The 22,307-nt window shown below is 46.3% G+C and overlaps 1 protein-coding gene across 1 annotated transcript in view; it reads left to right on the top strand.

Moving 5' to 3' along the window:
* Window positions 1-16,133, top strand: part of RNF130 (ring finger protein 130) — a 132,277-nt gene extending 116,144 nt beyond the window's left edge. Inside the window, exons 6-9 of the mRNA XM_040622636.1 lie at window positions 3,778-3,874; window positions 5,963-6,167; window positions 9,244-9,337; window positions 15,944-16,133. Of these exons, the coding sequence (XP_040478570.1) occupies window positions 3,778-3,874; window positions 5,963-6,167; window positions 9,244-9,337; window positions 15,944-15,959 (412 nt within the window). The 3' untranslated portion in view covers window positions 15,960-16,133. The remainder of the gene's footprint in view (window positions 1-3,777; window positions 3,875-5,962; window positions 6,168-9,243; window positions 9,338-15,943) is intronic.
* The last annotated feature ends 6,174 nt before the right edge of the window (window positions 16,134-22,307 follow it).

Genomic DNA, 22,307 nt, shown 5'->3' with positions numbered 1-22,307 from the left:
GACGAAGGAAAGCCCAGGTGCCTTTGTTCTGTTCGTCCTTAATTTTTAACAAGCCCATCTGGAGGCTGAACTGAGACTTTCTATCTATAGAGCACAGAGCTCATGGATTGCTGCCTTCTTGCTGCCTGACCTTTCCTTTTCCTCTTCCGTCACATTAATTTACTGTGGACAGATGGCACTTGGCATTGCTCTGGGGCCTCCTCCTTGTGTCCGGTGATTACAGCTGATCATCCTTGGACGTTAGCCAGCACGTCTTAGAAACTATCACCTTATTTAGACCTCTTATTTAAAGGTCAGCCACAGCATTTTTTTAGTAGTTAAAAATACTTTTCAGAAGTGGGATGCCACTGCTCAGATCAGCGTGTGTCCAGGATGTCACTTTGGGAGCCTAAGAGGGGTCCATCCTCTGGCTGCTGCCTGAGGCATCACTGGGGTGCCCCCTCCTCAAGGGAGCACCTGTTCAAACAGTGTCTGCTGCCAGCCCAGCGAGGGGAAGAGTTCTCCTCTCTGACCTTTCATAATCCCGATCCTTTTAGATTTGCCAGGTTCTTGCACGGCACCAAGAGGCTTCGGAGCTGTGAAAGCAGCTCAGCTCCAGCGTATCCACCTCTCCCCACCCCCAGCCATTGCGCTGCTCTCTCTAGTTTGTGACGTATGCAGGGAGTAGGAAGGGGAGGGCGCCCTACTACTGGTTTCGTTCCACATTCTGTGCCCCAGAGTATTTCTTGCAGGAATAAAGGACTTTTTTGTCAAAGTTCTGATCTGCTTGTCCTTTCCACATTTCACTGGTCCTCCGCACATCACCTGCTTTCCATCCCAGAACGCCACTCAGCCCTACATTCATCGGGCCCTTTTCTGCTTTCATGTGTACTTTGACCACTCGAGTCTTTTATAACAGTGGGAAGGGCTTCTCTTCAAGGTCTGGCTGGCCCTGGGTGCCACCCACTGAGGTGTCCGTGGGGGCCCGAGGTACACCTGCGAGCTAGTCAGAGGTCACTGTGCTGGGCATGTTGGCGCCAGAGGCCGGCGCACACGTTCTGACCATTTATTGGGATAGTGTGGGAAACATTAACGTTACTTTGCCTGAGGCTTGTTTAATGGTCCCTTGCGTTTGCGTGCCATTGGGGGCTTTCTAAGTATTCCACGACAGCTCGTCACTTGCTGCTCCAAACAGCCTCACAAGGTGGCCTGCACCTTCCCCACTTCTCTGCCTGGCAGCTTGCTGCTGACACAGCCAGGAGGCGGCCTCCGACTCCGCAGCTGCAGAAAGTGTGTCTGGGAGGCAGAGGGCGGCCACTGCCAAGCTTCGTGCAGCTGTAACGCGAGAGGGTAAGGGGGTGGGTGAGGAGGACAGGAAGGAGCACAAGGCAGTTACCCACAAAGATCCCAGCAGCGACCCCAAGGAGGCTGGGGTGTGCATCAGAGGGCCCGTAGGTGAACAGGAAAGCTGCCAGGCCATTTGCAGATGAGAGGGGCATGCGTGGGAGCCAGGCTGGCAACCTCCCCATCTCCCCCCAGGCGAAGTGCAGGAACCGGGCTATCAGGGAATCTGTCAAAGGAGGGAGGGGGCGAGTGGCTGACTGGGGTGGGGGTCAATGGTAGGAGAGCCACAGGGTGGACACATAGTCAAAAGGAAAAGTTGTGTTTTGTTTTGTTTTTAAGAAAAAAAATTTTTTTCGGATTTTGAGTTAGGTAGCTCGGGCAGGGAGACATTCTCAGTTTGTCCCTGGAGACCCAGTTAAACTGTTGTCCATTACAGTACGGTTGGCGGGGGTGGATGGTCACTGTCTTTTACAGCGACAAACCTCTAAGGGAACCGTTTAAAAGCCCAACGTAGGAAAAATCCATTTATAACTAAAGTTAAGGAACAGTTAAGCAGAGAACACTCAGCTCATGCAGCTTTAAAATTGAAATATGGGATTATGTCATTTTCTTCTTTCTGAACAACCAGTAATAGAAAAGAAAGGCAGCAGGCTAAGAAAAAAGGAAAGCAAAACACCAGTGACAGGGAGTGGGGAGAGCAAACCACCATTTACCCCCAGGCCACTGCTGCTTGCTAAAACCAAGGTGTCCGCAGACAGCTGGCTAATGTGTCACAGGTCACACAGCCTCCTCTCTCCTTTCACCTGCCAACCGCCCAAAGTCCATCATCTGCCCCACATAAAACTGGCCTCCGGTGCCTGTCCCAGCCACCCCCCACCCCACTTTAACCAAACCCTCGAGGGTTTGTCACTACTCTATAGACCAGAGGTTAGGCAAATGCACCCTAGTAAGGGGGGGATCCTGTCACTTTGTCGACCTAAAGGCGTCTGTATCCCCAGAAAGGTTAGAAGCCTTGTTCTCGTCTTTGCCAGACCATGGGGAACACTGGCATAGTTGACAGCTGCTGGGGTGTAGACCCTGGCTCTGAAGACGCCCGCCCAGTGGAGCCCTGCAGGCAGGAGCCCTCCCGCCCACCCCTTGGAGCACTCTTGTCCGAGGATACAGGCACAAGAAGTGGACGCTCATTGTGTATACTGAATGAATTTCAGGATCACCTATGGTTTAGTGACTTTTGCCCCATAAGTAAAAACCTGCAGGTTTAAATAAAAGCCTTCTGGGACGAGGAAGTTCTAGTTCAGTGCACTGATAAATTCAGTCTTCAAGATCTTTATTCTTACCCTTAGAAAGGAGTGCGAGGTCACCAAGTGGCTGTAGGTGGTTGCATACGCACTGTCGAGGTTGCAGCTGTAAGCATGGGTGTCTCTTCCAAATCCCAATTAAAGCAGCGAGATGTTTAGACCTCTTACTTTTTTTAATCCAAACTGTGTTTTTTAACAGCTGTGTATAACTATGAGCCACATGTAAATTACAAATTCACGAAGTTGTAAAGGCATACCGTGTTTCAACTTGATATCTTTCTTAAAATTTCTTTTATCTTATCCCAAGACACCACGTATTGTTCCTCCAAGATGCCCAGACCACATCCTGGCACCTGCCGCTCTCCCCCTCTGGCCAGGACTCTGGGGCCTGATTTTAGCTTCTACGAGCTGCCGTGGGGAGTGCTTGAACTTGAGATGTGATTCCCACAGCTCCCTCAGAGTCTTCTCTCCCTTCCACAAGGCGCAGTTCCCTTTTCTAAGAATGCAAGTCTCTCCGTGACTGACGACTTTTCTGTCAGAAGGATGTGACTATTCAGTCTCCTGAGTTTAAAAAAAAAAAAAAAAAATCACCCGTTCGCTCTCTTCCCTTCACATTTCCACTGAAAACATTGGTTCAGTGTCACTGGATTCCTAGGCACCGTTCCTCTCCAAAACACTCCCAGCCACCCTGTAACTTTCACAAACATTTAACATAGATTGCTTAGAAGTCTTTTAAAATAATGTTTTAAATGACATTGAAACCAAGTTCCGTGAAGCCAATTCATGGTTGTGCAAAAAACTTTTCATTGAACCTTTGCTTCGTGTCTTCTTGAATTTCCCTTCTACTCTAGCTGTTGTGGAAAGCATAACTGATCGATGAGGTAGTTTGTTTCATTCTTATTGAATATCCTCCTAAGTTTCTTCAAATGCTGGAATAAAAAGACCAAACCGCCAAATTCTAATCGGTTCTCATCATCTAGATTGGGGTCAGGAGGTTTTCTGCCAGCTATTTTTTAATACATCCCCAATATTAGTTTCTTGGGACTTGACAATATGTCCAAAAAGGGGAAGAAACAGACTAACTAAAAATTCCATTTCTTTGGGTCTGATAGTTGTTCAGTATATAATCCATGATACAACTCTGTTTCTCTTATAGGCATGTTTTCCACAAGTCCTGCGTGGATCCCTGGCTTAGTGAACATTGTACCTGTCCAATGTGCAAACTTAATATTTTGAAGGCCCTGGGAATTGTGGTATGTTTCCTATTTTGTCTCTACTTTTGCGTGTGAGCTAGCATTGCATAGGTGGGTGGTTAAGTCTTCCAAGAGATCACGGGCTTTCTCTGCCACATGGCCTTTCTTACAGATTCCTTAAAGTCCAGCCTATCTTGGGGAACTCACAGATGAGAAGATGAAAGAACTGAACTAATCCACTTGGAAGCATGCTTCCATTGGGTGGTGGAAATGTGAAGAACGGCAGTGGAGAGAGGGATGGGGTTTGCCTTCATTCCATTGTGGGGTTTTTTTGTTTTGTTTTTTTTTTTTTTAGGACTAGAAATACAGACTTTTGACTTTGGTCCAGTAGTAAATTTTTTCTTCATTCAGCGTCCTATAAAACTATGTCATCACTATGTTCTTTCCTCTTGAATCTGGCTTAGCTGCCCGGGGCGTTGGTCAGTTGCAGGCAGTGAAGGTGGGCAGTGCCAGCCTGGCAGGGCCTTTGGTCCGAGGCCACACCGAGTACACACAGTACTTCATTCATCTCTGGCCAGGCGGGTCAACACTCACTGACCGAGGGCCTTGGAGACTTCCTACAGGTCTCCCTTAAGAGATACAGCTCTCCAAAATTAACGCTTCTTAGAGGAAAATAAAATATTTTCTGGTCTCAAAAAAGAGTGGATGAATGACTTGCTTGTGGAGCCAAAGTTGAGTGTGGTCCAGCAGACGAATTGCTCATTTTAGCTTTGTGACCCAAAGCACGTCCGAGGAGTCCTGTTCGAAGTATGTTGTCAGCTGGCAGCTTAGCGGTCCAGTTGGGCAGGACGGCTCCTCCCGGCTCCGGAGATCACATCTGTGACATATTTGAACATAGGCTTACGCTGCCTCAGCACCACTGACACTGTGGACCAGATAACTCGAGCAGGGGTGGGGAGGGGGCCGTCCTGTGCCGCATAGAGTGTCTCCCACATCCCTGGCTGCGGCTAAAGGCTAGTCGCATGACTCACCAGTCACGCGGTCAGAATGTCTCCAGACGTTGCCATATGCCCCTTGGGGAGCAGTCACCCGGGTGAAGGGTTTACCGTAGAGCACCTGCCATCGTATCTGGCACGCGGCAGGTGCTTCAGGAAGTATTACCTCCACCTCTTTCATTGCCTCCAGCCTTGCTGGTGGTTTGATTTGTCTTCAGTCCTATTCTTGGAAGTACGGACACTTCTTCCTGTTGTTTTTAACGAACATCCTTCTAGAATCTATTACAAGCTACCATGGTTTTAAATGTAAAAGCCGTAGTAAACCTCTTCTGACCGGGTATGGTTCTAAGCATTTTACTTTGGCTGGGGGGCGATCTAGCACAGTTCTTCTGCCTGGGAAGCCGTTGCTGTGGGTCTTGTCAGCTGTCACTTCTCCGTCCTTGAGCTTCTCTCTGCCATCCTTCCCAGCCCTGCTTCCAGCATGCTGTCTGCTAGAACTGCGGGTTGCGGGAGACCAGATAGCCATCTCATTACCTCAGGAGACTTTCACACCCATTTTTTAGTTGGTAGGCTTTGGCCCCAGGGCAGCTCTGTACCTCTCCTTCAGGGCTAGACGCTTAGATTTTGAAACCGAGGGTTTACTCAAGCTCAGCGGTCTTTTCAACGCTCTTGGTCGTGTGCTTTCCTTGTGTCTAAAGGTAGAAGACGTTTAAAAACTGACTGCCGGATAAATGGGGCATTACAGAGGTGGTAAGAGGAGGAAAGCAGTATTTTAAGTTCTCTGCTCTCCTTCAACATCGATGGAAGGGCCAGAGAGATGCATTTTCCTGTTTGTCAGCTTTGGAACAATGATAACGAATCCCTCTGCCCGTGAGCAGGTCCGCCAGGGGCTGTCGTCTCTTCCTGAAGATGAAGTGTCCAGTTTTCTCAGCTGTGCAGCACACTTTGGTTTTCTCTGGTATCATTTTTGGGAGGAAATCATCTCTGTCTTTTAAAGGAAAACTCTTGGGTGGGAATGGGTAAATAGGGAAAGAAATGAGAGGAAATCACATGGAAAGAAAAAAAAGCCTTTTCAACAGGGTGTCAGATATGTAGAATTTTATGAGAGATTTGTTATTCTTCTAAGTACTCTTAATCTGGAAATGTTTTGCAGCCGAATTTGCCATGTACTGATAACGTAGCATTTGACATGGAAAGGCTCACCAGAACCCAGGCGGTTAACCGGAGATCAGCCCTAGGTGACCTCGCCAGCGACAACTCCCTTGGCCTCGAGCCACTTCGAACTTCGGGGATCTCGCCGCTTCCTCAGGATGGGGAGCTCACTCCCAGAACGGGAGAGATCAACATTGCAGTAACAAGTAAGTGGGGCCCTGTTCCCAGGCGCTGGGCAGGTTTGCTGCCATGGCTTGGGGGTGTATTGACTGCTGCGGAGGGCCGTTGAGGCAGTCACCAGGCCAGTTAGTCTGTAACAGAGGAAGTGACAGGTACTTCTGTTAAAACAGGTATGTGGGAGACAAAACTTTCCTTATAATGAGGAGCTTGTGTGTTTGTGTAGATAAGTACAAATAGCTGCCATCCGACGAGTGTCTTAGTAGCCGTTGTAAACCTGCTTTGATGACCGCCTTGCGGACAGGCATTTCAGAGGGTCCCGCTGGGATGCGACGCGGGGCGTCCTGTGTTGTGGAACCCGCGCGAGCGCCAGGCTGCAGGCAGCTTAGTGGGAACCCAGGGCGGAATCTGAACACAGAAATGAACAACACTGGGGGGAGCTGAGACGGCCTGTTGCTGCTCAGGTCTGGTGTCTTGGCACTTCCCTCTCTGGGGTCACGGTACGCGGGGCGGGGTGATGTGCCTTTCAAAGCGCTCTCGCTAGTCTGGAACGTCTCGATGGGTGAAGCGTTGCCGAGAAGAGACGCGGTGCTCGGAGTGTGTCGATGGCCGGGCCGGAGTCCGGTGTGCGTGTGTGTGGGCCCTGCGGGCGTTCACCCTGTAACCAGCCAGCTGTCTCCTTCAGTTCCATGCTCTACGTGGTCTCTCCATCTAACCGCCTCTCTCCATCCTCCTTGTCACCACTGTGGTGCTGCCTTCCCCGGCGCGTGCTGTCGCTTGCTGTAGCTCCCAGCCCCAAACCGGCGGAGCCCTGCCGCCCCCTGCGAGGCCGCGGCACCGAGAAAGCCGTCACGAAAGATTTTTCCTCCACGTAGTAAGGCTCGAGTGGGCTGTTCGATGGAAGTGCACGTTTCCCACCGACCAGAGATTCGTAATCGTAGACAGTTCCCCAGGTTTTGTTCTATTATGTGTCTGAGCTCAAGGAGACCTCATTCAGTTATAAAACAAGGAAAAGTTTTCTTCGATGCAGTTTGACTCATTTCCTACCACATCCCGGCGATTTGTTTTAAAAGCTTTTCATGTTTTCGGGTTTTCGAGTGTAGATTTTTAAAAACCGATCCAGTAGCAATAAAGGAAACAGAGGGTATTTGTTTATCGATGAGTTTTTGTCGGCTCTTCACTGATCGACATTTATTGAGCACCTACTACTACATTAAGTTCTTATCCCATTATGTTTTACGCAGAAAGGTCCTTTCAGAATCTTACGTTTTGATGATTAAAAAAAAAAAAATGACTTCATGTATCAAATGAATCACCTTTAGTGGAATTTATGCATGTTAATAAATAAATTCACGTGGTTAAATTAACCCAAAGCGACCTCTCCTTTTCCGTCAAAGCTCTGTAGTGTCGCGGCAACTACAGGGCGTTCGCCCAGCATCCGCTGTGCAAGGCACTGTGCTAAGTATCCAGCGGGGTGGGCAGAGCTGACCGGGGCCGGCTGCAGCCAGAATACCCCTGCGCCCACTGGGGGTCGTTGCAGTGGCGCTGGCTTCCTTTTGCTTACGAGTTTTTATAACCGAAATGCCATACGTCTGTGGATGGTCTCTTCAGAATATAGAAACACGCGTAACTGCACTTCTAAAACAGTCTGCTTATCACGTGTAAAGGTCTCTGAGAAGAAAAAGAATTAAGAACACCACGTTAAGCTTCTTGATCCTGATGAGCAGTCATCGCTAAATTTTTTTAAAATTTCCTAACTTAAAATCTATGCAGATAAAAATGGTGAATTTGGTTTGGGTTCTTAAATGTTCATATTTTACTTAAAACCTTATAAATTCACTGTACACGTGAGGAATTTGTAATCCGGGAAGCAGTGGCGGCACTGTTACCAAAAAAGAAAGAGTTTGCTAAGCATTTTAATAATAGAAATCAAGATGGCCAAGAAGTGCTCGTAGAACAAAGTCGTCGTCCTGGAATCCTGAAGAACAGTCTTAGCCTTTCGGAGACCACCACCTTTAAAATCCAATGAAAATGTAATAACCTTTTCCTAGAAAGATTCCTAGGCACGCATAGTTTTGCATGTTTGTGGGGTTCATGGAAACCAGTTTGAGAAACGCTTGTGTGACACACGGCTTCTGCATAGAAACATTTGGTACTCCAAGTGTAAATGTCTTCCCGCGGCCTCAGTGCGCGTGCAGAGGGGGCTTCGCCGTGAACCACGTTGCTAAACCAGCCTAGTCAGCGTATCTCCAGGAACTATTTCAGAGTTGAGACTTCCTAGGAAGTCAGGATTGGTTCGCAGGTTATATATGAGGTTCTCAGGAAATGGTGTTTTTGGAACGTTACCTTGACAGTACAGACTTTGAAAAGAAGGGAAAATATTAACTGACTTCCTGAATCTAGAGAGAGACTAGCTGAAAACCCAGAGATTTTCACCCCCCTGATGGGCCAGGTACCTGGTGAGTCACCAGAGCCGCTTCCCGCCGGTGGGGGTGTGATGGGCAGTCCTTTCCAAGAGACACCAGTAAGATGTCCTTTTTTACATAAAGACTGTAAGTAAACCCGTGCCTAGGAGAAAAGAAAGTAGACTGGAAGGCCACGGAAGGCCAGCCTGCAGACGGCGTGGAGTGCCTGCGAGAGCTTTGGGACCCCTCCTCCGTATCCATAAGCCTTCCTCTAAGAATGAGTGAAACGGCCGCGCAGAAGTGACAAATCGAAGAAGGAAAGATGATAGAAGTGTGGCTGGTCCGCTGTGCTGTCATCTAAAGCAGCGATTTCAAAAAATCTCTGTCCACGTGCAATTTTATAGACCTCTTTCTCCTGCACGCTTTTTGGTGGCCACACCCCTCACCTACCTCAGGACCTTAACTGGAAGAAATGTTTGGGCCACGCTTTCCTTTCTCCCTTGCAGCTCTCACCACTACTTCCACTAACCTTCTCCAGTTAGTAGCTCTCTGGCATACCTCCTCCTGCTTCACTTCCTTGGGCCAGTCTTGACTTACACCTCCGTTGACGTCTGCTTCGTTGCATTTGAGGGAAATGTTGACGTCGATTTGACTTACGCCTTCTCCCCAGAGTGATTTCCTCCCTTTCCTTTGTCAACAGAAGAATGGTTTATTATTGCCAGTTTTGGCCTCCTCAGTGCTCTCACACTCTGCTACATGATCATCAGAGCCACAGCTAGCTTGAATGCTAATGAGTAAGTAACACGTTATTTTTTGGATTGCATGTGCCAGATGACCCCAAGAAAACTTGTAATGTTCATAAAGATGGTGAAAATTGGCTTCCACCGGTCTCGTACTGATCCTGATGAGATCATACGTAGCAAAGTAATATATTTTGTGACCACGTACTGGGAGTCAGTACCCAGAACGGGAGGTCGCCCTGCTCGGCGACAACAGCTCCCTTGAGAAAAGATCTAGGGGCTCTCGTTAGCCACAGGCGTAGAGTACAGCAGCCGTGTGACGCAGACGCCAAGGGCACCCGTACAGTCACGGGATGTAAGGAAGGTCTGTGTCCCGGTCATTGGCAGGAATAGTCCCACTCTCCTGCGCCTGTGTGCCCACCAGACTTTGCCCGGAATCTTACGTACTTAGCTTTTGATGGAACACTGGCACCCTGGCCTGGGGTCAAGGGACAGTGACTTGGATGTGTAGCCTGCAAGAAAGAAGCCATCAGCAGGACCCGCTGTTTCCAAATATTGGGAAGACTGTCAGGGGGAACACAAAAAAGGTGTCAACTATATTTCCGTGGGGCAAAATGAGGACCAGAGGGCAGGGGACAGGAAAGCGAATTTCATCTCAGTGAAAGGAAGACCATCTGTGAGCGAGGCCCCCCACCAGTGAGATGGTTTGCCGCGGGGAATGCTCAGGACGAGGTGTGTGGGTGGACGCCGCGTGCTACCTGTCGGGGCTGCCGTGGGTCAGAGGTGTTTCAGAGCAGGCGCGACTGGGCTAGCTGACTGTTGAGGTCCATTTTGATCCGGTGATTTTCCAGGAGTTGCTTTCCACAGGGGTAAGATACAGGAAGGGTTTTTGGGTTTGTTTGTTTTGTTTTAAATTTAGGGCCTTTACCTAAATTAGATAGTCCTTAGCATTATTTAGTCCTTTCCAGTATTCCTGAAAACTCATTGGAGATAAAAGTATCCCTGGGACACAGCCCAGATACAAACCACAAATTCCACAGGTGGAATTCATGGGCTCTCCACACTCACTTAATGTCCTGGTGTTTTAACGGATTAGTAATAACCGGCCAAGCCCATGTAATTGATTTAATTGAACGCTCATTGTCCAGCTGTGGAAACAAATGGGCAAGTAACCTCCACTTACTGTGACATGATTTTATTATCTCTAACTTGATCTGTCGGCTAGACACTTGTAAGAAGTCCCCTTGGGCATCCCTGGCCCCTAGCACACATGGGGAGATGCTGTGGTCCGTGTCCTTCTCCAGCCTGCAGGTGAATGGTCTCGGCTGCTCATCAAGCAGGTCAAACCCACCTGAGGCAGGTTGACTCCAACACAGCACCGTGTTCACTGCTCAGACCCTAGAGTCAGGCGTAACCTGGATTCCACTCCCTGCTCTTCCATTTTCTGCTTGGGAGACCTGGGCAGCTATATTCTCGGGAAGCTCATTTTAGTCATGCAGAGAAAAACAAGAATAACAGCAGGAATACATCAGAGGTTGTACGAAGTAGCATATAAAGTGCTTAGCACAGTGCCTGGTACGTGATAAGTGCTCAATAAATGTTAGCTGAACGGTTCCACTGAGATTCTTCCAAAGTCCTGTGAACGACCTGACCATCTACCTACCTTTATCATTTGGCAAATGAATTTCATTTTCTTCCATGAAACAGTGACAGAATCACAGGAGCTCTGTGAGTCCTGTGATTCAGACCTCAGTCTGGAGGGAAATAGTGATTTCACCTGCAGTCACCTCTCTTGCTTACTCTCACAGTGACCCCATCAGACTCGATGATGGTGTCAGCCCACTGCTTCACACTTTCACAAATGAGCGAAAACCAATCAGCGAATAGAGGCACTCTGGGCACTTGTAGAGAACGATTAAGTGATCCAGTGGTCGCCTTGCTGCCCCCCAGGATCTGTCACAAGCTCAGGTGACACGTCAGCTGTTTTAGAGAAGGCTCAGTAGACGTGTTACCTTTCACAAATCAAAATCCCTGGGCCATGATATTTCGGTTGCACACATAAATGCCTGCATGACTCAGTCTAAGCATTGATCTTAGTAGATCCATGTCTTAGGCCAACCCTTCTCCCGTTAGCCTTTGCAGAGGGTTGATACTGCAATTATGCATCCAAATTTTATTTCTGTGCCTTCAGTCAGAACTACTCTGAAGGATGATTTTCATGATCCCATGGAGAGAGAGAGAGAGTGGTGTGTGTGTGTGTGTGTGGACACATGAATGCAAGAAAGAATGGTCGCCAAAATATGAATGGTGATTATCTGAATTTAGTAGAATTTTGGGTGATGTTTTTCTCTCCTATTGTGCTTTTATGTGTTGACTTTTTTTATATAACATGAATTACCTGATATTTTAAAGGCCATTTTAATTTTGGAGGATAAAAGAAAGACAGTAGTCACTCTTACTCAGTGTCTCCTTCCCCAGAATGTCGATGAAAAATTCCTAGGTGATTTTAATTCCAGAGAAAAGTTTATATTAGCAAATAAATCTATAATTATTCTTCATTAATGAATTATTTGATATCTGTCATACTTCCCTTTTTGCCTTTACTGAAAACTTACAGCCAAAATGAGATTGCCTTTTCAATTGAATTGCTGTTTTAATTTTCTAGGTGACCTCATCCACATGTGAGGTAGTCTTCTCTATAAGTAGATTCCATCTTTTCCCATGCGAGCGATTTATCTTGGAAGTTGATAGTAAAATTCACCTCTCCACACATTACCTACTATCCTAGTTAACTCTTCTGACAGCGTTACACTGAACTTGTGTATCGTGATTACAGCGAGACCTTGACCCAATCTAGTCACTGGTGAAATTCTGTGGGCAAGAGGCAGCAGTGTGGGCCACGTGTAAGGACAGGCAGGGGGAGCCAGGCGGGCCCAGGCCTGGCTGCAGCACGTCCATTGCCCACCCCTGCCCCCGCTGGGGGTAAAGGCACGCCCTCCTCCCTCACCACGCTCTGCACCCGCACCCTTACCCAGGGCTTGACGCTGTTCCCTGATCTGAAGTCACGCCCCTTCTGTTGTGTCGAAATACTACTGAAATACTCAACCGTGACTGACCGTACTTTAATTTTTTAACACGGCAAATCTAGTGAATGTTGAGGCTTTGCAGATATAAACAGGATGGTAGTCAAAGAAGCCTGTACACTCAAGGTAAATCTATGTATCATCTTCTCATACCCCGTTTCCTAGTCCCTCAGTAAGCAAGGTTAGTGAACTTCAGTTCCCAAAGGAGGTTTGCTGCTCTACATTATTCAGAAAACCTCGTTAGATCCCAGCGTTTACCAGCTGACATTTGTATCAGTCTGTTTTTCCCTCAACTTATTAAGAAAAGTAAATGTTTTCATTGTTTTTATTTGAGACACAAGTTGTGAGACGAGGAAGGTGGTGTAGGCGGATTTTGAGCTGAATGGGAGGTTGGGCTCGGTATCCTCCTCCGTGTCCTTTCTCAGTTCCTAGATTCCCATTCCTGAAACTCATGCCCGAGGATCTGCCCCGGAGTGTAACCCAGACATTCAGGATCCCAAACTGTCTCAGCAGGAGGACATGAGCCTGACGTGGTTCATGTGCAGTACCTGGAACAAATGTACAATCCTGAGCCTAACCCAAGCCGGGGCAGCCCTGGCTCTGCCCCAGGTCACAGTCGTCCCCACCAGCATGCCTGGTGCGCCGGCTCCTCCGAGACGGACTGATAGAAACAAGTCCCAGCAAAGGAATGGATGTTTCTGTTTTACTCGCTTTTCAGTATTTCTGAATTGTTCTCACACTCTTTTTCTTTTTTTTTTTTTTTTTGAAGATTTATTTGTTTTGGAAAGAGAGAGCATGAGAGCGAGCAGGGGAGGGGCTGAAGGAGAGGGAGAGAGAGAATTTCAGACACCCCAATGTGGGGCTCGATCTCACGACCCTGAGATCATGACCTGAGCTGAAACCAAGAGTCTGACGTTCAGCCGGCTGAGCCCCTCAAGCACACATTCCGCTCACATTCTTAGGAGGAACACTGACATACTTCAGTATAAAAAGATCTGAAAACATCATCATTTTGATGTCATGGGGACGCTTGGCTTAGAAGGGAGGAGCTGAGGGTGACGTGAGGGATGTCTCCAAGTATTCGAAGGGCCCCCAAAGAGGAGGAGAACAGCTGCAGTTCACTGAGTGCCTCCCAACAACTTAGTCTCGTGTGGGGTCCTGTGTGACACTCGTCAGAGTCCGTGAGGACTGCCAGTGCATACAGGGTGGGCGTACTGTGTAGTTCGGGAGCTCGGGGGTGTGTCCACAGGGAGGTAGAGCGCCTCCGAAGACAAAGAAGAGCTTTGTGCGGGTCGGCAGTGTCCGCCCATGACGTGGATGCCTTGGAAGCGAGTGAGTCGCCAGGACCTGCTTGTGCAGACAGAAACGAGGCACAGGGCTGGCGCTGTTCCGGGGGGCAGACCCTGCAGCGGGTGGAGATCAGAGGCAGTTCAGAGAGCCCCTCTTCGGGTCTGTCCTAAACGGTCCTTTCTTACAGGGTTCAGCGCCCCACAGGAGGGGTGACGTGCCCTGCCAGCTGGCTGCCTCTTTTAGAACCTTAAGTATCAAAACCAGTGATTTTTAAATTTTTTTTTTTTTTTACCACGTGCCACTGTAAGAACTGCGTTTTACATTGTGACACGTATCCGCACGTGTGTAAGTGAGGCAGGTCTGAGACATTGGCCTCAGCACATGCAGTATCGCTGATCCCTTCTCTGCACCTGTCGTCAAGGCTGCTCGGGAACCCCACGTCGCGTCCACAGTCAAGTAAGAGGCGCAGTCTGCAGTTTGAGAAACGCAGATCTAAAACATTCTGAATTTCTCGTTCTCAACCGAGTACCTGCGGCTGCCACCAGCCCAGCGTGGATTGTTTATCTTTCCGAGGCAGCTTTCCTTGTAGTGATGCCAGCGAAGCTTTGAACTTGCCCCCAATTCGATCATGAATCCTCTTCTTTCTGTTAGTATTTACTTCTCCTTTGAGCCACTCGGAGCCTGAGATAAACACACAAAATAGCCCGGGGCCCAGCGGGGCTGAGAAATGGCAGAGGAAGAAGGGCATGGGGTCCAAGCCCGAGTTTCACACTGCTTGTCTGGGACTGTACCAGAGACACCTGTAAGGGCTCCACATCATGTGGTGGAAGAAGATAGTTGGCTTTTCTGGAGACATGATGACACAAAGAAGATTAAAGGCAATGGGAACCTTTGATGGGACCTTTGCCCTGTCTGTGTAGCGGTCATTTCTGGTCTCCACAGGTACCTTTCATCTTGTGGCTGCATTAGCTTATAGCTCCTTAGAAGAGCAGCCAAATAAAGTTAGTGTAAAAATGGTGATACACCCATTGAAAGTTCTGACCTCTAATATCTGATTTCTCTGAGCAAGTTTTGTAAAATCAGTGTGTTATCTTCAGTGGGGCTGCAGTAACAGCCCAGTCCAGAGCTCTGTGTGAAGTTGTGAATGGCCTTCCTCCCAGGCTTCTCGTTCATTCAGGGTCCCTGGCGCCCCCTGAGGGGACTGGAGAGCCTGCCGACTGGGCACAGCCGCTCGGGGTCACACAGACACCGCGGAACTGCCGCTATGGCCCCAGGGAGTCATCAAAGGCTTCCTGGAGGAGGAACTCAGGAACCAGGCCGGGCATAATTAGGGCCCAAAGAGGAAAAAGCAGAGCAGTTCAGGGAGTTGTGGGGTTGATATGTGTGCTGGGTCGGTGGTGGCGGTAGGCCGACTGCAGGGTTTGGACTGGGTTCTTATAAACTGCGGGTAGTGTGTAAGGCTTCTCAGCAAAAAGAGGATTCCTGTGGCTGGGAAGTCGCTCTGGCTGGTAGAGACTGGAGGCAGGAAGGTGGGTTAGGTGGGAATACGCAGCTGAAGGAGGAAGTCCTGGGGAGGAGAGGAAATGAAGAGGTGCTGGAGAGTTGTGCGATGACCAGAGTCAGGAACGTGGATCCGGCACTGAGCAGAGAGAAGAGAGAGCACCACTCCAGGCACGAATTGAGAACCAAGGCAGTGAACCAGCTGTGCAAGGCTTAGGGGAGCTAGGGCAGTCCCACAGAGCCAGGCTGTGGGGGGCAGCGTTAGCCCGAGACCCCAGGTTCCGTCAGGCTCCTGATTGAGGGACATGCGCGCACGCACACTGTCTGGGCAAGTCCGGTGAGAGAGCCTTACCCCTGGAAGTCTGTACTCTGCAAAGTTCATTTCACAGTAGAGTCTGACATTCTTGTTTGAGGGGATCCTATTGTAAAGACACAGACACAGATTTCAGGCCACACGGCCCTGAGGAAAAGTGGTTAATTGTGTGAAACTGTCCCTGCATTTTTAAACACGATGCTGTTAGCCTGGGCTTTTCCCTGCGTTCCTTTTGGGAGGACGCACACACCTGTGAGGTGACTGAGCCACTTGACCACAGATCCGAAGCTCCCGAGTTCAGGAAAATACCAGCGGCTGACCGGCTGTACCCAGCGGGGCTGGGAAATAGCTGGGGACGCCCCAGGCCGCCCTTCCGTGAGGATCACCTTCTCTGTTAGTTTGAAATAGTGGCAACTCCCCTTTAACTAATTCTTGACCTCTGTCTTTTTTTTTTTTTTTCCTTTCATTCCACAGGGTAGAATGGTTTTGAAGAAGAAAAAAACTGCTTTCTGACTGATTGCCTTGAAGGAAAAAAGAACCTATTTTTGTGCATCATTTACCAATCATGCCACACAAGCGTTTATTTTTAGTACATTTTATTTTTTCATAAAATTGCTAATGCCAAAGCTTTGTATTAAAATAAATAAATAATAAAATAAAAAAAGACCGTGCCGTCGAGTATTATTGACCCGCTTGTGTGCGGAAGGCCGACCTGGAGATCCCATGCCCAGATTTCATGGCCCCCCCCCCCCCCGGAGGAACAGTGACACTGTTGGCACTTTCACACTGGCCCCTACTGTGCCCCAGTGCGGCCAGAGCGCGGGCACATCCTGCACGGTGACGCCTGCCCGGGCCCTCAGTGGGGTTGCTCCGTCTCACTTTCTTCAGGGTCAGCGTCCTGTCTGAGAATCTCGCGCTCCTTCGTCAGCCCCGCGGCAGGAGGGACACTGAGCCATGTCGCTCGCCACTGCGTCCCCCATGCCTGGTAGAGTGCTTTGCACATAGTAAGTGCTCAATAAATATCGGTGGGATGAAGGGATGAGTATAAGGGAAATTTCCCAGAATACACACTGATTAGTAATAAATTACATCTGTCCGAGATGGCTTTCCACCCGGTTTGAATGGTATTCTTTTAAAAAACAGCAAATTCTAAAAAGTTGGAACAGAACAATTTTACAAGTGTAAATGAAATTTTTTTTGCTGTATTGATGAGGAAAATGTTGAAATATTTTACGTTCCATTGAATTCTGTGCTTGAAGGATTATCCGTATGTGTGAACGTTTTGAGCCATGGATTCTCAGCCTTTCACCTCAGCATCCCTGAGGATGGGAACTTACTCCCACTGGTAATGGGTTCACTACCGCAGTCATTCTCCAATCGGTAGAGGGTTGAAGATTTGTATCTTTTCGATGGAGGTACAATTCACATACCGTAAAAATTTACCCTTGTGAAGGATTAGCCATTCCAGTGGTTTTTAGTATATTCATGAGGTCGTGCAACCATCACTGCCTAATTCCAGAACATTTGCATCATCCCCGAAAGAAGCCTTGTACCCATGAACAGTAACCCCTCACCCCTCCCATCCCCCTGCCAGCCTGGAAACCACGAATCTGCTCTCTGTCCCTCTGGATCTACCCATTCTGGACATGCCACAGAAATGGAATCATACCTGTAGCCCTTTGCATCCCGCTCCTTTCATGTAGCATAACCTCTTCAAGTTCTCCCATGTTGTAGCATGAATCACGCTCCTTTTTGTGGCTGAGTAATATTCCATCGTATGGACACATACCACATTTTGTTCGTCCACTCATCCAGTGATGGACATTTGTTGTTTCCATCTTTTGGCTACCATGAATCATGCTGCTGTGAACATCGGTGGACAAGTTTCTGTAAAGGTTATCTTTTCAGTTCTCTCGGGTCTGTCCCTTGGAGTGGAATTGCTGGGTCATGTGGTAGCTCTGACTTGTTGAAAAATGGCCAAAATTTCTCCAGAGCAGATGCACAGTGTCACGTTCCCGCCAGCAGTTTACAAAGGTTCCGGTTTCTCCACATCCTCGTGAGCACTTACTATTTTCCTTTTTAAAAGCCATCTCCTTACAGTTTTGGTTTATATTTCCCCGATGACTAATGATGTTGGGCAGCTTTTCCTGTGCTTGTTGGCCACTTGAATGTCTTTAGAGAAAAGTCTATTTGAGTCCTTTGCCCATGTATTTTTATTTGGGTGGTCTTTTTGTTGTTGAGTTGTAAGGGTTCTTTATATATTCCAGATTACTAGGCCCTTTATCATTTATATGGCTTACATATATTTTATCCTATTGGTAAGTTGCTCACTTTCTTGATAGTATCTTTCAAGATACAAGTTTTTAATTTTGATGGAGCCCAGTTTATCTTTTTCTTTGGTTTGTGTTTTAGGGATCATATCTGGGAAACCATTGCCTAATTCAAGGTGACAAAACCTTCCAACAGTTTTATCGTTTAGTTCTTATGTTTGGGTCTTTGACCCATTTTGAGTTAATATTTGTATATGGTGTGAGGTAGGGATCCAACTTCATTCTTTGCATGTGGCTGTCCATTTGTCCCAGTACCATTTTGTCGGGCAAATTATTCTTTCCCCCCATTGAGTGGTCTTGATACCCTTGTCAAAAGTCAGTTAAGCATAATATATGGATTTATTTCTGGACTTTCAATTCTATTCCTCTGGTCTCCCTTTCTGTCCTTGTGCCAGTATCACATGGTATCTATTACTGTTGCTTTGTAGTAAGTTTTAAAATTGGGAAGTGTGAGTCCTCCCAACTTTGTTCTTTTTCAAGATTGTTCTGGCTCTCCAGGGTCCCTTGCATTTCCATATAAATTTTAAGATCAGTTTTTCAATCTCTGCAAAAATGCCAGCTGGCATTTTGATAGAGATTATGCTGAATCTACAGATCATTTTAGGTAGTAGTGTTGTCTTAACAATATTACGCCTGGGTGGCTCAGTTGGTTAAGCGTCCATCTCTTGATCTCATCTCAGGTTTTGGTCTCAGGGTTGTAATTTCAAGTCCATGCTGGGCATGGAGCCTACTTAAAAAAATTTTTTTAAATTAAAAAAATACATATTGGGGTGCCTGGGTGGCTCAGTCAGTTAAGCGTCTGACTTTGGCTCAGGTCATGATCTCAGGATCCAGGGATCAAACCCCAAGTCAGGCTACCTGCTCAGCAGAGAGTCTACTTCTCCCTCTCCCTCTGCCCCTTGCCCCACTCATGCTCTCCCTGTCTCTGTCTCTCTCAAGTAAATTAATAAAATCTTTTAAAAATAGTAAAATTAAAAATAGTAAGTCTTTCAATCCATGAACAGAGGATGTCTTTCTCCATTTATTTAATTTCTGTAGAAATACGATTAACTTTTGTACATTGACTTCCTATTTTTACAACCTTGCTGAGCTCATTTACTAGGTCTAATAGTCTTTTAGTGGATGTCTTAAAATTTGCTATGTAAAAGGTCATCTCTTCGGCAAATAAAGATAGTTTTAACTTCTTTCTTTCCAATCTGGACGTCTTTTATTTTATTTTCTTGCATAATTGACCCTGGCTAGACCCTCCATTAGTGGAATGTTGAATAGAAGTGGAGCAAATCGATATCCATGTGTTTGTTGTTTCTGATCTTGGGGGGGAAGCTTTCAGACTATCACCGTGATGTTAGCTGTGGGATTTTCATAGATGCCCTTTATCAGGTTGAAAAAGTTCCCTTCTATTTGCAGCTTATTGAGTGTTTTTATCATGAGTTTTGGATTTTGTCAAATGCTTTTTCTGTGCCTATTGTGATGATTGTGTGAGTGTTGTCCTTTATCATATTAATATGGTATATTGTATTGACCGATTTTCATGTGTTGAACCAACCTTGCATTCCTGGAATAAATCCCAATTGGTCACAGTGGGATTATGTTTTTATACATTGCAGAATTCAGGTTGCTGGTATTTGCTGAGGATTTATGCATCTATATTCATAAGAGGTATTGGTCTGTAATTTTCTTATGATGTCTTTCTCTGGCTTTAGTATCAGTGTAATGCTGGCCTCATATAATGAATTATGAAGTAATTCCTCTGCTGATTTTTGGAAGAGTTTGAGAAGGATTGGTGTTAATTCTTATATAATTATTTGGTAGAATTCACCAGTGAAGCCGTCTGGCCCTGGATTTTTCCTTGTGGGAAGTGTTTTGATTACTGTCTCTCTTTCTTTATCTGTTATAGGTCTATTCATATTTTCTGGTACTAATTAAGTCAGTTTCTATAGTTTCTATCTGTGTAGTAATTTGTCCATTTCACAAGGTTGTCTCACTCATTGGCATACAATTGTAAGATTTCCTTATAATCTTTTTTTATTCCTGCAGTGTTGGTAGTAATGTCCCCTCTTTCATTCCTGATTTTAGTAACTTGAGTCTTCTTTTTTGCCTAGTCAGTCTGGCTACAGGATTGTAAATTTTGACCTTTTCAAAGAAGTAACTTTTGGTTTCATTGATTTGCCTATTTTTCTATTCTCTATTTCATTAATTTGTGCTCAGATCTTTGTTATTTTCTTCCTCTGCTTGGTTTGGGTCTAGTTTTCTTTTTTCTTAGAGTAGAAAATTAGGTTATTAATTTCAGATCTTTCTTACAAGCATTTACAACTATAAATTTTCATCTAAACACAATTTTGCCCATCCATAAGTTTTGGTATGTTATGGTTTTTGTATCATCTATCCTAGAGTATTTTCTACTTTCCCCTGTGATTTCTCTTTTGACCCATTGGTTGTTTAGGAGTATGTTGTTTAAACCCCACACGTTGGAGCATCTGGGTAGCTCAGTCAGTTAAGCATCTTGACTGTTGATTTCAGCTCAGGTCATGATCTCAGGGTTGTGGGATTGGGCCCCTAATCAGGCTCCTCACTCAGCATGGAGCTGGTGTGTCCCTCTCCCTCTGATCCTCCTCTGCTTGCACTCGATCTTTCACTATCTCTCAAATTAAATATTTTTTAAAAAAGAAAAAAAAACATGTGAATTTCCAAAATTTCCTTCTCTTATACGTTTCTAATTTCATTACCTTGTGGTTGGAGAACATACTTTGCATGATTTCAATCATTTAAAATACATTTAGTCTTGTTTTATAGCCTGACATAAGGTCTATCCTGGAGGATATTCCAAGTACACTTGAGAAAAATATATATTCTGCTATTGAATAGAGTGCTCTGTAATGTCTGTTAGGTCTAGCTGGTTAATAATGTTGTTCAAATCTTCTTGTTCCTCTTTTATTTGCTATCTAGTTCTATCTGTTATTGAAAATGGGGGGCGCCTGGGTGGCTTAGTCAGTTAAGCATCTGCCTTTGGCTCAGGTCATGATCCCAGGGTCTTGGGATCGAGCCCCTCATCGGGCTCCTTGCTTGGTGGGGAGCCTGCTTTTCCCTCTCCTTCTGCCTGCCGCTCCCCCTGCTTGTGCTCTCTCTCTCTCTGTCAAATAAAAAAATAAAATACTTTTTAAAAAAAGAAAATGGGGTATTGAAAGCTCCAGTGATTATTATTGAATTGTCTGTTTTTTCCTTCAGTTGTGTTAGTTTTTGCTTTATGTATTCTGGGGCTCTGTTGTTAGGTGCACGTAAGGTTAAAGGCTTTCTAGAAGCTGCAGAGGTTATTCAGTACATCGTTATCCTTTGAGATTGACGGGCGTTCAGTGGCTCTCCTGATATTTCCAGCCACCTCTGTGCTACAGAGTTCAGCTGAATGCTTAACCTTATTCTCTGGAGTGGGCTGTGTCGAGGTTGGCTTCTTCCTCAATTCCTACAAAATTTTTTTCTTCAAGCAGATTTTCATAAATTAGTAGGTTAGTTCCTCCCCACCTCAGTTTATTCCAGTGAAAATTAACCTCGTTTGTTCTCTTCACTCTCCTTCCCATTTATGGTGGGTTGTTGTTTTCCTTCATCAGCAGTCAGGAGATGTAGGACTGTTGAATGACCATGCCACTGTGTCTATTAGTGTACTTTCTTCACCTTTTCCACATTATTTCAAGCCCTAGCAGAGAGTAAGACTTTTTTTTTTTTAAACAGTAGGTGCTGTTCAGGGCCAAATATAGAACTTTTACAAGAGCTAAGAAATGAAATGTGTGAATTAAGAGGATGGAGCTTTCCATCAATCTTAGGGAAGATTTATCAGCCATTGAAATTTGAACCTGCCGTTTCATGGCTTTGAGATTTAACTGGCATCATTAAGTTTTTATGTTTCAATTAGTCGTGGTCTCTCAGTAGCTATGAAAGTGGTGTGTTGTGTATGTGCACACATGTTCTCCTTTAAGTGGGCGTTTTGGTGCCTTAAAACCAGAATTCAAATTTTCATCAAAACGCAGCTGCTTATTTCTTCATAGTCACAGTGCTACCAACTAAGAAGTCAGTTTTATGAAGGAAGCAGTGTAGGAAGTTGAGTAATTTCTTGTTCACGACGTTAAAAATTAGAAAATGACCAGAAGTTAGTCTGGAACCGATTGATATTTCAGTTTTAAGCCCTTCTTGGAAAAAAAAACTTTGCAATCCTTAAGGCATAGATTGTTTTTGTTTTTTGTTTTCTGCACGCACCCAAAAAAAAAAAAGTGTTTTTCAGACCTTTATTTCAGGGGCGCCTGGGTGGCGCCGCAGTCATTGAGCGTCTGCCTTCGGCTCAGGGCGTGATCCCGGCGTTCTGGGATCGAGCCCCACATCAGGCTCCTCCGCTATGAGCCTGCTTCTTCCTCTCCCACTCCCCTTGCTTGTGTTCCCTCTCTCGCTGGCTGTCTCTCTCTCTGTCAAATAAATAAATAAAATCTTAAAAAAAAAAAAAAACTTTTCTTTCAAGGCAGCCT

The sequence above is a fragment of the Ursus maritimus genome, unplaced genomic scaffold (assembly GCF_017311325.1).
Source record: "Ursus maritimus isolate PB19 unplaced genomic scaffold, ASM1731132v1 scaffold_5, whole genome shotgun sequence".
Taxonomy (NCBI): domain Eukaryota; kingdom Metazoa; phylum Chordata; class Mammalia; order Carnivora; family Ursidae; genus Ursus; species Ursus maritimus.
Note: the sequence above shows the minus strand (reverse complement) of the source record. Positions and strands in the feature narration are given on the sequence as shown.